Source organism: Capsicum annuum, chromosome 7, assembly GCF_002878395.1.
Source record: "Capsicum annuum cultivar UCD-10X-F1 chromosome 7, UCD10Xv1.1, whole genome shotgun sequence".
NCBI classification, from domain to species: Eukaryota; Viridiplantae; Streptophyta; class Magnoliopsida; order Solanales; family Solanaceae; genus Capsicum; species Capsicum annuum.
This window is the reverse complement of record NC_061117.1, coordinates 3,802,578-3,816,692: the sequence shown is the minus strand read 5'-3', so window position 1 is coordinate 3,816,692 and position 14,115 is coordinate 3,802,578. Positions and strand designations below refer to the sequence as shown.

The window sequence follows — 14,115 nt, the reverse complement described above, 5'->3', positions numbered from 1 at the left end:
GATAACAACTCTATATTTATATCTTTCAACATTTATTTTTTTCCTTTCTAATTTTATTTTGATTTTTATTTTTTCTTTTCTCTTTTTATTTTTAAATTTCTCAACCCTTACTTTTTTCCTTTTTTCCTCTCAACTTCTTTTTTCTTTCATATTATTTTTATTTTTTATTTCCTCTTTTTTTGTTTTTTTTTTTAAATTTTTCTCAACCCTTACTTTTTTTTCTTTACACCTTTCAACGTCTACTTTTTTTTAAAAAATTTTTTTTTTTTTTTTTTTCTTTGATTTTTTTCTTTTTAATTTTTTCTCGATCTTTATTTTTATTTAATATTTTATTTTATTTTTCTCAACTTCTACATTTTCTTTGATTTTTATTTTTTAAATATTTTTCTTCTTTTTTCGTAATTTTTATTATTTTTGTTCATTTCTTTAATTTCTTCCATTCAAGTTACATTTCATGAGCAAAAGTTGACACTATCACATTATAAAGGCAAGACTTACGACTTTCGAACAATAAGCTATGTTTCATGAGCAAGAGTTGACACTACTACATTGTAGAGGCAAGACTTATGACTTTTAGACAATAAGTTATGTTTCATGGGCAAGAGTCGACACTACCACATTGTATTTTGATTTATGAGATGTTTTATAACCTTATCTTAGAGGAAAGACGTAGCTCAGAGACTATCAAACAACAAATTATACCCCATGTGCAAGAGTTGACTCTACCACGTTATATTTTCATTTATGAGATGTTCTACAACTATTGCCTTAGAGGTAAGACTTAGCTCAAGGACTTTCAAACAACAAGTTATGTTTCATGGGCAAGAGTCGACACTACCACATTGTATTTTGATTTATGAGATGTTCTACAACTATTATCTTAGAGGCAAGACTTAACTCAGGGACTTTCAAACAACAAATTATGCTCCACGGGCAAAAGTTGACTCTACCAGGTTGTATTTTGATTTATGAGATGTTCTACAACTATTGTCTTAGAGGCAAGACTTAGCTCAGGGACTTTCAAACAACAAATTATGCCCCACGGGCAAGAGTTGACTCTACCACGTTATATTTTCATTTATGAGATGTTCTACAATTATTGCCTTAGAGGCAAGACTTAGCTCAAGAACTTTCAAACTACAAATTATGCCCCACGGGCAAGAGTTAACTCTACCACGTTATATTTTCATTTATGAGATGTTCTACAACTCAAACTATAAATTATGCCCCACGGGTAAGAGTTAACTTTACCACTTTATGTTTTCATTTATGAGATGTTCTACAACTATTGCCTTAGAGGCAAGACTTAATTAGCTCAAGCACTTTCAAACTACAAATTATGCTCCATGGGTAAGAGTTGACTCTACCACGTTATATTTTCATTTATGAGATGTGCTACAACTATTGCTTTAGAGGCAAGACTTAACTCAAGAACTTTCAAACTACAAATTATGCCTCACGGGCAAGAGTTGACACTACCACGTTATGTTTTCATTTATGAGATGTTCTACAACTCTTATCTTAGAGGCAAGACTTAATTAGCTCAAGCACTTTCAAACTACAAATTATTTTCCACGAGCAAGAGTTGACTCTACCACGTTATATTTTCATTTATGAGATGTTCTACAACTATTACCTTAGAGGCGAAACTTAACTCAAGGACTTTCAAACTACAAAATATTCCCCACGGGCAAGTGTTGACACTACCACGTTATGTCTTCATTTATGGAATGTTCTACAATTCTTGCCTTAGAGGCAAGACTTAGCTCAGGGACTTTCAAATAATAAACTATGTCTCACAGACAAGAGTTGACACTACCACATTATGCCTTTATTTATGAGATATTCTACAACTCTCGCCTTAGAGACACGACTTATCTCAAGAATTTTCAAAGAACTTTGTAACAACAATTCATGCCCTTAAATTTGCTTTGATGTCAAAAAAAGAAGATACCTTTGCGGATTATCCGATTTTTTATTTATTAGCAAAATATAATAGAAGTTGAGAAAAAAAAAAGATCAAACAAAATAGAGAAATAAAAAAAATTGAGAGAAAAGGAAACAAAAAAATAAAGATCAATAAAAAAGCGAAGAATTAAAAAATTGAGAAAAATAAAAATGAGAGGAAAAATGAAAATAAAGTTTGATAAAAATGAGGAAAAAAAGAGAACTGAAAAAAGAAAAAACGATCAAACAAAATAGGAAAAAAAATAAAGAGAGAAAAAAAAAGGCAAGAAAAAAATAAAGATTAAGAAAAAAGCGAAGAATTAAAAAATGAGAGGAAAAAATAAAAATAAAGTTTGAGAAAAATGTGAAAAAAAAAGGAAACTAATAAAAACCAAAAATAAAAGAAAATAAAGGTTAAAGACAAATGAATTCAAAAGGAAAAAAAAAGAAATAGATAATGCTTGAGAAAAAAGCAAAAAGAGAAAAAAATAAAGGTTGAGAGAAATGAATTAAAACATGAAAATAAAATTAAAGGAAAAAATAAAAAAATGAAAATAATAAAAAATAAAATAATAAAATTAAAGGAAAAAATAAAAAGTGAAAATAATAAAAAATAAAATTTGAGAGACAAATAAGTATGGAAAGTTTAAAAAATATATTTAAGGTGTAGAGGAGTAAAATGATACTTGTACTATACTTAAAAAGGAAAGTTATTTTTTAAAGATATTTCTTATTGAGGTCAAATATCTAAAGTCACCCATATTTGAGTTATGACAGCAATTTCCTATGTAAACAGTGACAATTATAAAATTTTACAATCTTGATTTTAAGCGAAAGCGGAATGTACGGGTTATCAACTACGCATGTGTATATGTGCAGACCGACAATTACAAAATTGCACAATCTTAATTTTAAAGCGGAAGTTGAATGTATGAATTACCAACTATTGTATGTGTATATGTACAGATGGTGACAATTACAAAATTGCACAATCTTGATTGGAAGATATGGAGGAAAAGTATTAGGATAGAGGGATAAGGGTGTGGATAAGTCGTAGGCGGCATTTAGGTGGACTTTGGTGTCCTTTGTTTGGCAATGTACAAATTTTTTGTGGATGTCGTACCTATGTTATTTTATCGTGTTCTATGCTTTTGATGCTTTTGTATATTGCCTTTTATCTTGAGCCAAGGGTCTATCGAAAACAGCCTCTCTATTTCTTCGAAAATAGTGGTATAACTGCGTACAGTCTTCCCTCCCCAGACCCCACTATATGAAAATACACTGGTTTGACCTCCCATAATATTGCCAAACAGGCTGTTCTTCAGCCTTTGATCAAGTGAAAAATGGTGGTGTTGCCCATGATGGCATTAACTGACAAACAATTGTATGGGCTAAATACACAGTCAACCCTTTACTATGATAAAAAAAAGTCTCATTTAGACACTCAAATAAAATCACACTTCAATTTTCAATAGTGTTCAGATTACGCACTTTGGTTCAAATTTCAGGAACATATCATTAAATTTGAACAGTAATTGCATAAACTAAATGATTTTTGAGTCCCAAATTAAACTTATTGTTCCATTTCATACAAAATTAATTGAGTTGCCTTGCTCAAGAATTAAGTTTAACCTATTAGAAATAAATGCATACTTTTGCGGCGAGAATATGAACCCCGTCATTTGGTAATCTTCATCCCTCTTGCAAATTCAGAACCCATTAGATTCTTCTTCCCTTTCATAAACTCAGAACGAACTACGTCGAGAGGGATGAAAACAGCAAATATCACATGGCAACAGGACAACCGTCATCCTCCGCGGACATTCTCTCACTTGAAGAGCTCTGGGTTCAGCCAGTCCCTACCAAAATGAATTAGCAGGAGTAAGTAACTTACAGAGAAGAAAAATGTGGATTTTAGCAGGAGAACAAACAGTATGTATGTAGCTGTTACTTGTTAATGTCATCCAGATGGTCATCGAAATCAACGATGTCCTTCCATTTCCCTGACGAGACATAATCCAGAAGGACAATATTTGCAGATGGCTCTTTAATTTTCAGAGAGCTGCTTGCTGCGTCCGCTCCCGCTAGTTTCCAGCACCTAGATACTTCCTTAGTGTAAAGCTGAATAAAGAAAATGAGCTACAAGTAAAGGAAACTACTATACTATAGTGACGTGAATAACTAACTTGTTAAAGAACAAAACTATAAGATCATCACAGTCATACAAGCAAGACGAGTAATTTTTTTATTTTTGACAAAGTACGAGCAAGACTAGTAATTACGAAGACAAATAATTGCCAAGAACAAGCATTAAAGTCTAGCAGAATCTGGACCTTTGAATTAGCTTGTAGTGCAATATTATTATTTTTTCTGAAAACCGTGGTGTCTGGGCCAGCTCTCGCACCTCGACTAAATCCACGGGATATGTAACACAATTATAAAAGTAGGGAGAACCAAATTAATAAAGAGAATAGCGAGATTGACTCTATAAAGTATCACAAATTGTAATCACATCCAGCACCGCTGGAGATAGGTACCCAAGGGTGTGGCCTAATAGTTAATAAAGTGGTTCAAAGCGGAGATAGGTACCCAAGGGTGTGGCCTAATGGTTAATAAAGTGGTTCAAAGCGGAGATAGGTACCCAAGGGTGTGGCCTAATGGTTAATAAAGTGGTTCAAATGCCAGCGTAGACAAAAGTACTAGGTGATTTCTTCTTATTTGTTCAAGCCTTGGTAAACAGTGCTATCTGGTAGGTGTGTTGGTGAAAAATAGCAGGTATCCTGTGAAATAAGTCGACGTGGGTGCGCAAGATGGCCCGGACACCACGATTACCAAAATACAAAAAACAAAACGCTTTTAATATAAGTAAAGAGGACATAAAGAGAATCTGACTTAGCAATCTGGTTAAATATAATTATCCAGCAATGCTCTTTATTCATAAGGAATTCCAAAACAACACCAAGAAGAATCTGAAGGTCAAAATTTCAGGCCAAGGGTCTACTGGAACTCTTTCATGAGAAGCCCAACTACTCATTCCGGATAGTTAGTTCTCTGTTTTTCACATTAAGATGAAAGCGACTGGAAATTTGATTTCATGTGACTGAGTTAAAGCAGCAACTTTTTCCTCTGCTGCAAGCTAAGCATGGTCCATATTAAAACAGAACAAATATGGTCCACTTCAAATTTGGGTGCTGATATATTATCAGAAACACAGCCGAGATATTTTATATTTGGTGATTCATCTTCATTAGCCGTTGCATAGTAGTTCATTATCAAGCCATATCCATTAGCCGTTGCATAGTAGTTCATTATCCTTCTAGCTTCTCACAATATCAAAAAATATCACACCCTTCTCCAACTCCTTATAATTCTCCAACAATAACTTACTACCATCCTCCTTTGTTTATTAATAACCTCAAGTCCTTCCTACTCAACATCAGATGGAGCATCAACATCAAAATCATGATCCCCAGTAACATGTTCTCATTAACAGATGATACCTCAAATCCACATGATATGTTTCAATATGATGCACAATGTTGAGTAAGGACAGTCAAATCTGTCTCACGTACAAGAGACAAGTACAATTCTAAACTTATGGCAAATAAGGCTCTGCAAAGCGCTAATACCATCATCTCCATTAATAATATAATACCTACTTGAGGGTCTAACAACTACCAATTGTTTAACTTCAATAAACTTAGCTCTTTTTTGAACACTTCCCATGTCTTTATAAGAAAGCAAGTCTGAGTTAAGCCCATGCCAAAAAAGCATCAACTTTTTACTATAAAATAAAAAAGGAGAAAAAATTCATTCACCCAATAGTGGAAAAACACTTCCACTTTGTCAATCATGCTCCAATAAAGTTCACATGCAACATAAAAGAAAAAGGAAAAAATCAGGGATCAGATCAGCAACATACATAGGCAATACAAAATTAGTAAATAAAAGAATGATAACATGTTTCGGGTCCACAAAAGAAAGGAACAAAACCATAAAAAGACTGAAACTTTACATATTCAATTATGTTTTTACACCATTACGCAGACAAACCAAGAAACCCACAATGTTATAAACCTCACATTAACAGATTCAATACCCACCACATTAAATAGCTATGTTCGTATTTAAATAGAGTACTAACCTTGATGAGCTATTCTTTTACCCTTAAAAAATGAGCTATGAAGCCTCTTTTGACAATAGTTTTCATCCCGATCAAATACCAAAAGAACTAAGTAGGGGTTTAGGGATTTAGGACCAATCGACTAAGGGAATTAAGGAGAATGGATTAGGGTAATGAGAAACTGGATCGTGCTCTAATCTGGAGTGGGTTAAAACTAATTGGGGATTTAAACAAGTGGGACAGGTTAGTGATCTGACCTGTTTCATTGGACGACATGAGACCAATCCAGCATCGTTAAACCAAATATTGGTACTTTAGAACCGACTATTTAAGTCGTTAGTGGTAAGTGGCAAGAATGTTGAAATTATATCACAACGATGGCATAAATATGCACAACTATTATCGAGCGACACAATTGAGCCATTTCTAATAGCTCAATGACACATTTGAGCTTTTTACCTTAATAAAACTTGGGTCAACCTTTTCTTTTATAAAAAGGATAATCAACTAATCTAGACAAACTAACAATGTTCACTATGCCTTTAACTTTTGAACCCTCCCTTCCTTTAACACACAAATAGTGATAAGTTAATCAACACTCTACTTATCCATTGCCACATTAATGTTGTCATAAGCTAGTCAAACTGCACAGGAAGGGACCTTACGGATTGATGAACAAGAAGATCATAGTAATGATTCAGTGTTGTCAAAGGCGTGCTTAAGCCCTAAACTGAGGCACAAAACACGTTGAGCGTTTCCCTTCGCTTAATGTGTAGTTTAGTGTCGTCATCAAGGTTCTAAAACATATCTTTCCTTGACAAGAGCCTCTTTTGGAGAGACAACACTAAACAATTGATATTTCAATTTATCGTATTTTTTTCAATTTCTTTGTTCATATTTTTTCATTCATGCTTATAATTATTATTATCAGAATAACAATTTAATTTATATTTATATTTTTCTCCCTTAACGACTTTTTCATGTAAGACCACACTTTATTTGCGCATAAAGCTCCAACGGACCTTAGAGCTTTTGATAACAATATGATCGTTATACCTAAACTATTCAATTCGGTAGCAACATTAACAAATTTCATAATGTGATCATGGACACTACATACAAAGTCATACTCTAAGTTGCGTAGACTCGATTGCGGGTGTCCGATACGGGTGCAGATCTAGTGGCCGGATCATTCATGATCTAAATTTTTTAAGATTCGGGAATATGGATCAGGGTATGGATAGGCGTATGAGAATTCGCCTAAAACTAAGTCAAAATCTAAAAATAGAGTTATAAACATACAACGTTATATGGAAAAATATACTCATCCCTAACCAAAAAAGCTTCTCGTGAAAAGACTTCACAAAGAACACTACGATATTTTCCAAGCCCCACCACCAAACACTGGGGTTACTAACCTGATTGACATGTCTATGCAATAGGGCTAAATAATTTTTGGAGCTTAGTCACTTCCTAATCACGAAATTCCCTTCTAAATTTCAAGTCCTACAAAATCACCACGTTGTCTTTCCTTAATATGTTGAAGTATCAAGTCTATCTGACAAGATATACCGTACAAACTGGGGAATTCAAAAATCATGTCCCACACCACCTATGACCTCAAAAACTTACTCTCCTACCACCTCCGACCTTGAATGAGATACTTTCCCGAAAATCATCCCATCCCTTCATGCTATTCCTCCACAATGCACAACCATAAGGCAGAGAGGCCAACAAATTAAGCCTTTTGATTATGAAAAGAACCATTTCTGATCACATTAATGGTGCGACAAAAGATAAGAAACGCGGAAGATTTCTTGAGTGCTATTGAACGAAAATTCCTAGAATTTCAAAAGTTGAGATAGGTAGCCAAATTAATTCTCTTTCTACCATAAAGTATGACTTCATAGGTAGTATCCGTGACCACATCATGAAATTAGTTAACATTCTTACTAAGCTGAATAATTGAGTTGTAACTTGTAACCGCCACCAATGTTTCTTGTTCATTTACAATTCATCAAAATCCAAAAAACTCTCCAAGAAAAAAAAAATCAAAAAAGTATTCTTTTATTTGGTGGAATAAATGAAAAAACGTTTAACCATCCCATTCTTCCCCGAATTTGTATTACTTTATAATGTATGTAAAATAAAATCATGAATTATACCAGCAAATTACTTCTTTTAAATTTGAATCCCTAAGGTCCTTCTAGGTCAATTTGACCAACTTAACGACAACAAACCCAGCATATCCATCCACAAAATGGGGTTTGAAGAGGGTAGAGTGCATGCAGATTATACTGATAAAGAGATTGTTTCTGATAGACCCCCAGATTAAGATTAAACATATACAACTAGGTAGGAAAAGGAAACGTAGAAATGAGGGTAGCAGCACTAACAAAAAAATGTAAACTGAAGAGGAAAGAATAGTAATGTGAACAAAATAATGTGATAATCGAAGCACACACACAACAAGCACAATTAACAAGCAAAACTGATTAAAAAGAGACTACGAGGATAGTGCTAATATAGTAACAAAGAAGTCCAAGTACGACCACCAAACTAATCAGCAGGAAAGCATGAAATGCTCAACTATCAACTAACCTTCTACCCTAATCCTCAAGCTCCAATTCCTCCTATCTAAGGTCATGTCCTTGGTAAGCTCATGATGTGCCATGTCCAGTCTATCACCTCTCCCAATACTTCTTCGAACAACCTCTACCTCTTAAGATAACATATGATGCACAAAAGGAAAAGTAGATTGTTGATAAGCTTATCATTATTTTTGTGGTAGAGGGAGGGTCTGCAAGAGAAAGGTGAAGAAGCAGTGACCCTTGATAGTTCATCTAGATCAACTGATTATCCCTCTTATAAAAGAAAAGATGGACACAAATGTTACAAATAGAAACATGGTCAATTTGGCCATCCAGGGTTTTTTTTCGAACAAGGTAAATTTCCATCAAAGGGGTTATAGTGATCATATTAATAAGCTTTGTGGTAATCAAGGTAAGTCTCATAATCCTATAAGGCCTTAAGTTGTGATTAAGAATGAAATCAAGTGCCAGTAGGGGTGACAAATGGGCGGATTGGATTGAATATGGATTGAGCTTAAATAAATTAGATTGCTATCCATCCATATATTATATGGGTAAATATGGATTGGATAAAAATGGTTCCAACCTAATTTAACTCCAAAAGCCAAAAAAGTTTTAGAACTTCTATATGCATTTCAACTTGACTTTTTTACCCCACCACCTCACCCTTCTATCCACCCCCACCCCAAAAAAAAATTAAAAAAAATAAATAAATTCTTACCCCCACAGCATCCAGACACCCCTAACCTGACACCTTCCCTCCCCCCCTCTCCCCAAACGCACCCCCCACCCCACCCTGCACCCCCAAAATATCTATTTAGTATCAATATGTTAATACTCTTTAGATTAAGTCCTAATTGGGTCTCTATATGGATGCATATTTTACCCATTTAGTCCTTCTAGTTTATGAACTTTTAAAATAAGCTAAGCTCATATATAAAATATGAGTGATCCAACTTATTATATATGGATTAAATGGACTAATTTCTTCGATGTGGGCTGAAATTGCCAGCCCTAAGAGCTAGGATTGCAGACAAGTAGGTCATAAGAAAGCTGATCGTCTTATGAAAATAAACAAGGTGTCCTTTTGGCGTTTCTCCGCTTTGAAACTAATCTTGTGAATCTTCCTTTAAATTCCTAGTGGTGGGATAATGGTGCAACTGTTCATGAAACCAATGACTAGCAGGACTTTGTAAGCAGACAGAAGCCAAAAGAGGATGACGCCAGTGTTGTCGACAATGGACTCGAAGCAAAAATAGAGTTCATAGGGACTGTTATTTTACCTTTCAAGAATAATTCTAGTATGCATTTGTAAAATGCTATTTTTGTACCATCTATGAGACAGAAACTAGTTTCTATTTCACTTTTTGGAAAATCTGGCTATTAATTTTGACTAATGATGGTTTTGTTAAGATTTTCCTACGATTCACGTGTTGCTGCTGATGCTTTTCTGAGTGATGAATGATGGTCAATGCCGCTTAAATGTGTTGAATGAAAAAATTTCTGCAAACCATGTTGAAAATGTTGTACACAAAAGGTCTGTCTTGAGAGTAAAGTTTCCTAATCTCTAGTATGACAATATATAAATTACCTTATAGTTGGCATCAAAGTCACCACAGTTAAGAGATTAAAATCAACAATTAATCTTGGGTATCAAAAAGGCTAGTGAGGGAGATGAAAAGGCCAAAGCACAGTGGGAGAAAGTTGATGCTGAATTATATAGTCTCCTCTGCCAATCTATTGATTTCAAGTTGACACCCTTGTTTTGTCTTATTCCAAACATGTTATTCAGTTTGGGAGAAAGTTTGCGCTTTATACACTAATGACAAATCTCAGTTTAATGATGTGATATCTCAGATGACAAACTTAAGGAAACATGAACTGGATCTACTTGGGACTGGTACAAGCAATCATAGAAGAATTTGAGAAGTTGATGTCAGTTACTGCTAGTGCTGAAAAACATCAGGAACAACGACATACAAATTTTCTAGTTCTTACACTTGTTGAACATCCTAATGATATTTATGTGGTACGTGACCAAAGTTTGGTACATACAGCGGAAATAGAACATGAAGGTTATTGTGCACATACAGACTTAGATGTGAACTTGATTCCTTGACTCCCATAGTTATCAAAACAAAAGGGCAGAGTTTTATAAATTCAAATAACAACAAAAAGTTGTCAAGTACATGGAAAGAATTAATAACCTCCCACATTTAGATAGAAACAAAAGAGACAAAAGCAACCACATTACTCCAACCAACTTCATCACAAGGCGAAAACGGGACAGATATGTAAGAGAAACCATATGACAGCTGGAATTATTCTCAAGGAAGTATAAACCATAGAAAGGGAGCTGGTCATGTACTAAAGCTTAATGCACCAAAACTTCAAATTTGACTGGCATAAATGATGAAAAATTTGGCATCAATAATTAACTGGAAGGGGTAATAATAATGTGATGAATAAAAAATGTAATTTAGTTCAAAAACCAATAGCTCATTAAAATGAAAGGAGCACACCTGCATCACTGGACTCCTGTCTTTCCCCTCCTTCAGTAAAGCTTCAAGCTTCTTGTTATCCAACTGTAAAATACAAGACACATCGAACTCAAGCACATTGTTAGCTTACAATTTAAAGATTAGAACATTTGAATTAGAACTATGCCTGAGTAAAGAAAAAAAGGTACCAGAAGTAAAGCAGCTTGAGGGAAATATTTGTAGATATGATCTGCAATATTCTTGGCCACATTTCCGACCTCGAAATCATCAAATCTTTCATTTGCGTGAAAATAACCCACAATACTCAAACCTTTGTCAGCATAGAACTCTTCAATCTATCCAAATAAAATTCAAACAAGATGAGACCTCCAAATAACTAAAACTACAAGTAGAAAAAACACTGATTTATACTTGGTTCGTATCTAATGTCCTATAGATACAGTGGATATGAACCCACATATCTACAAATATTGGATTTAAATCAAACGTAAATATTTGTAGTTTACCATGTAATAAATAGCTTGTTAGTTATCATTCTTACTCCATTACAAATTAATGTTGGTCATACAGATCTACCTGTAATTGGCTGGATCGAGTATATCCACCTAAAGCTTTCATATTGTATCTATTTACACTAGGTTCAATTTCATTATCACAACGATTAGTGTACTTGAATACTAATAAAATCAAACCCAATGCTCAATTTCATTATCACAATGATTAATGTACTTCATTAATTACTACTAAATTAAACCCCAATGCTCAATTTCGGTATCGCAACGATTCATGTTTATCAAAAATTACTACTAAATTGAAACCACAATGCTCATTTTCATCATCATAAGTATTACTACTAAATTACCATGATAAGCGAAATTTCGAGTGGTGGAAGTAGACCAATCTGAGAATGGAACAAAGGAACGGATTCAATAATTTCAACGTTGTCACCGTTGCCGGAGATGCGGCCGAGAAGAGCACCGTTGACGGAGGAAGTCTTGTGTTTAAGGGCATGAAGGATTAACTTGATGTAAGCGTTTTGATGAATCTCGTAATTCGATTCGCCACCCATCTCTTCTACTCTGAATCCTTCCTTTTGGGAATCTGTAGAAAGATAAAACAGTACAGATGATAAAGATCTTCCCTCTTTGGTGTATGGCCTGTCCTAAACACATACAACTACAGTGTCACAAATAATACACCGATCAAATCAAGAAAAATGTAGTATGTTTCTGGAACTAGCGAAAAACTGCTACCGAGAATTTCATTTCAAATATGCAGTGTTCTTGCTACTTGCTTTTTTTTTTTTTTCTCAGAACAAGAAAGCAACAGAAATTGAAGGACAAGAAACTAAATGGCCAATACTACGACTACTAGTACGGACAGACAAGCGAGACAATGCAGTACTACCTACTAACCTTCTACCCTAATCATTTGACATTCGAACTTCTCTAAATTTTCTACTAACATATGAATCTCTAAACATACTTCAAACGGTGGTCGCAAACATGACTAAACTCATATTCATGCTTAAGCCGATCTTGTCTTCAATCCTCAGACAAATAAGAAATTACTCATATTTTTTTTTTTTAGACTGAAAAACACAACAAAATTATTCATATTTGCAATTATCAAAAAGGAAAAGAAAAAGGTAACATTTATGAACGACCAATCAATTCTTCTAATAAGTAAAGAACATACTAAACTCCCGCTATGCACAGGGTCCTGGAAGACCCGAACCACAAAGGTACATTATATGGGGACTTACTCATCGAATCAACAACATATAAGCATAAAAGAAAAAGAAAAAAAAATCGACAACAACACCTACAATCAGACTCAAAATTGATTCTATACAACTTTCGATTCAAACAACAACAAACAAAATTAAGGAAAAAAAAAAATTAAACGAAAGGTACATGCGAAATCTTTACTTGATTCTCTATGGTAGATGGAGAAGAAACACGAATGGAACAGATGAATTTGTTAGGGTTTTTCTGAGTGAACTGAGAGCGTGAAGATGGAAGAAAGAACGCGTGAATAGAGGCGCGTCTCTGGTCTCTTCAATTTTCTATACATCGGGTCGGGTCAGGTCGGATTTATTTTAAGGAATAATTACCTAAATAAACAATTTATGTTTCTAAACTACTAAAAACCCTTCCGCTTCTGAATATTACTTAAATCCCAATATTTATAATTTTTTGGTAAAATTAAGATACAAATTAAAACCTCTTTTTCTTTAACCATAACTTTACCAAAAATTAACCCATTTTTTCCTCTTTATATGTCTTAATTCAAGCAACAGTTTCTATCCAATTTCTCTCTCTAATTCAAACCTTTGAATTAAGGTAAATTTTTTCCCTAAAATCAACTTCAATTTCTTCTATTCTTATTTTTCGTTTTTTTTTTTTTTTTCAAAAAATAATTTTGCGATTGGATTTACAAAGTGATTTTTTCAATTTTTTTGTTATTACTTCTCCTTTTGCTATTGTTTTGAATATACGAATAAGCTACATAATCATTTAGGTCCAGTATTTCGGTAGAATCCTGAAAAACATTGTTTATCTAATTTTTGTTTATGCGCACACGTCATTTATCAATTTTTATGAACTTGCAGTTTCGTGCAGCAATCCAATTGCAATTTGATTTTCATAGGGCAATCTATAATCTTGGAACTGTTCTGGTGGGTTTACTGTAGTTGCTCCTTCTGACTTCTATACTTGGGAGAGTGATGGTCATTTATAACAACCTCCTCATTTTTCAAGTGAAAACTGAAAAAAACTTAAATAATGTAAAAGGATAAAGTGAAAGTGATGATAACCGTCTTTTTGCACCATTTTTTTGCCGTATGAGTTAGCGGAGGGTATGTCAACTCCTAATGAGTTGTACAGCCAGACTGCGATTTACATTGGAACTTTGATTTGATGAGAAACAATGAACTTTCAGTGTTTTAAGG

At 33.9% G+C, this 14,115-nt stretch overlaps 1 protein-coding gene across 2 annotated transcripts; it reads right to left on the bottom strand.

Annotated features, from left to right (window-relative positions):
* Window positions 1–3,438: 3,438 nt before the first annotated feature.
* Window positions 3,439–13,251, bottom strand: LOC107877599 (ER membrane protein complex subunit 8/9 homolog). Of its 2 annotated transcripts, none has more exons than XM_016724282.2 (6): window positions 13,094–13,251; window positions 12,025–12,263; window positions 11,351–11,497; window positions 11,184–11,246; window positions 3,899–4,068; window positions 3,439–3,806 (listed from the first exon to the last, which is right to left on the bottom strand). In XM_016724282.2, exons 2-6 carry the CDS (start codon window positions 12,229–12,231, stop codon window positions 3,776–3,778), a joined length of 618 nt encoding a protein of 205 aa, XP_016579768.1. In that variant the 5' UTR covers window positions 12,232–12,263; window positions 13,094–13,251; the 3' UTR covers window positions 3,439–3,775. The 2 variants fall into 2 exon arrangements, with proteins under 2 accessions (XP_016579768.1, XP_016579769.1); XM_016724283.2 differs by having other exon boundaries at window positions 13,079–13,233.
* Between the last annotated feature and the right edge of the window lie 864 nt (window positions 13,252–14,115).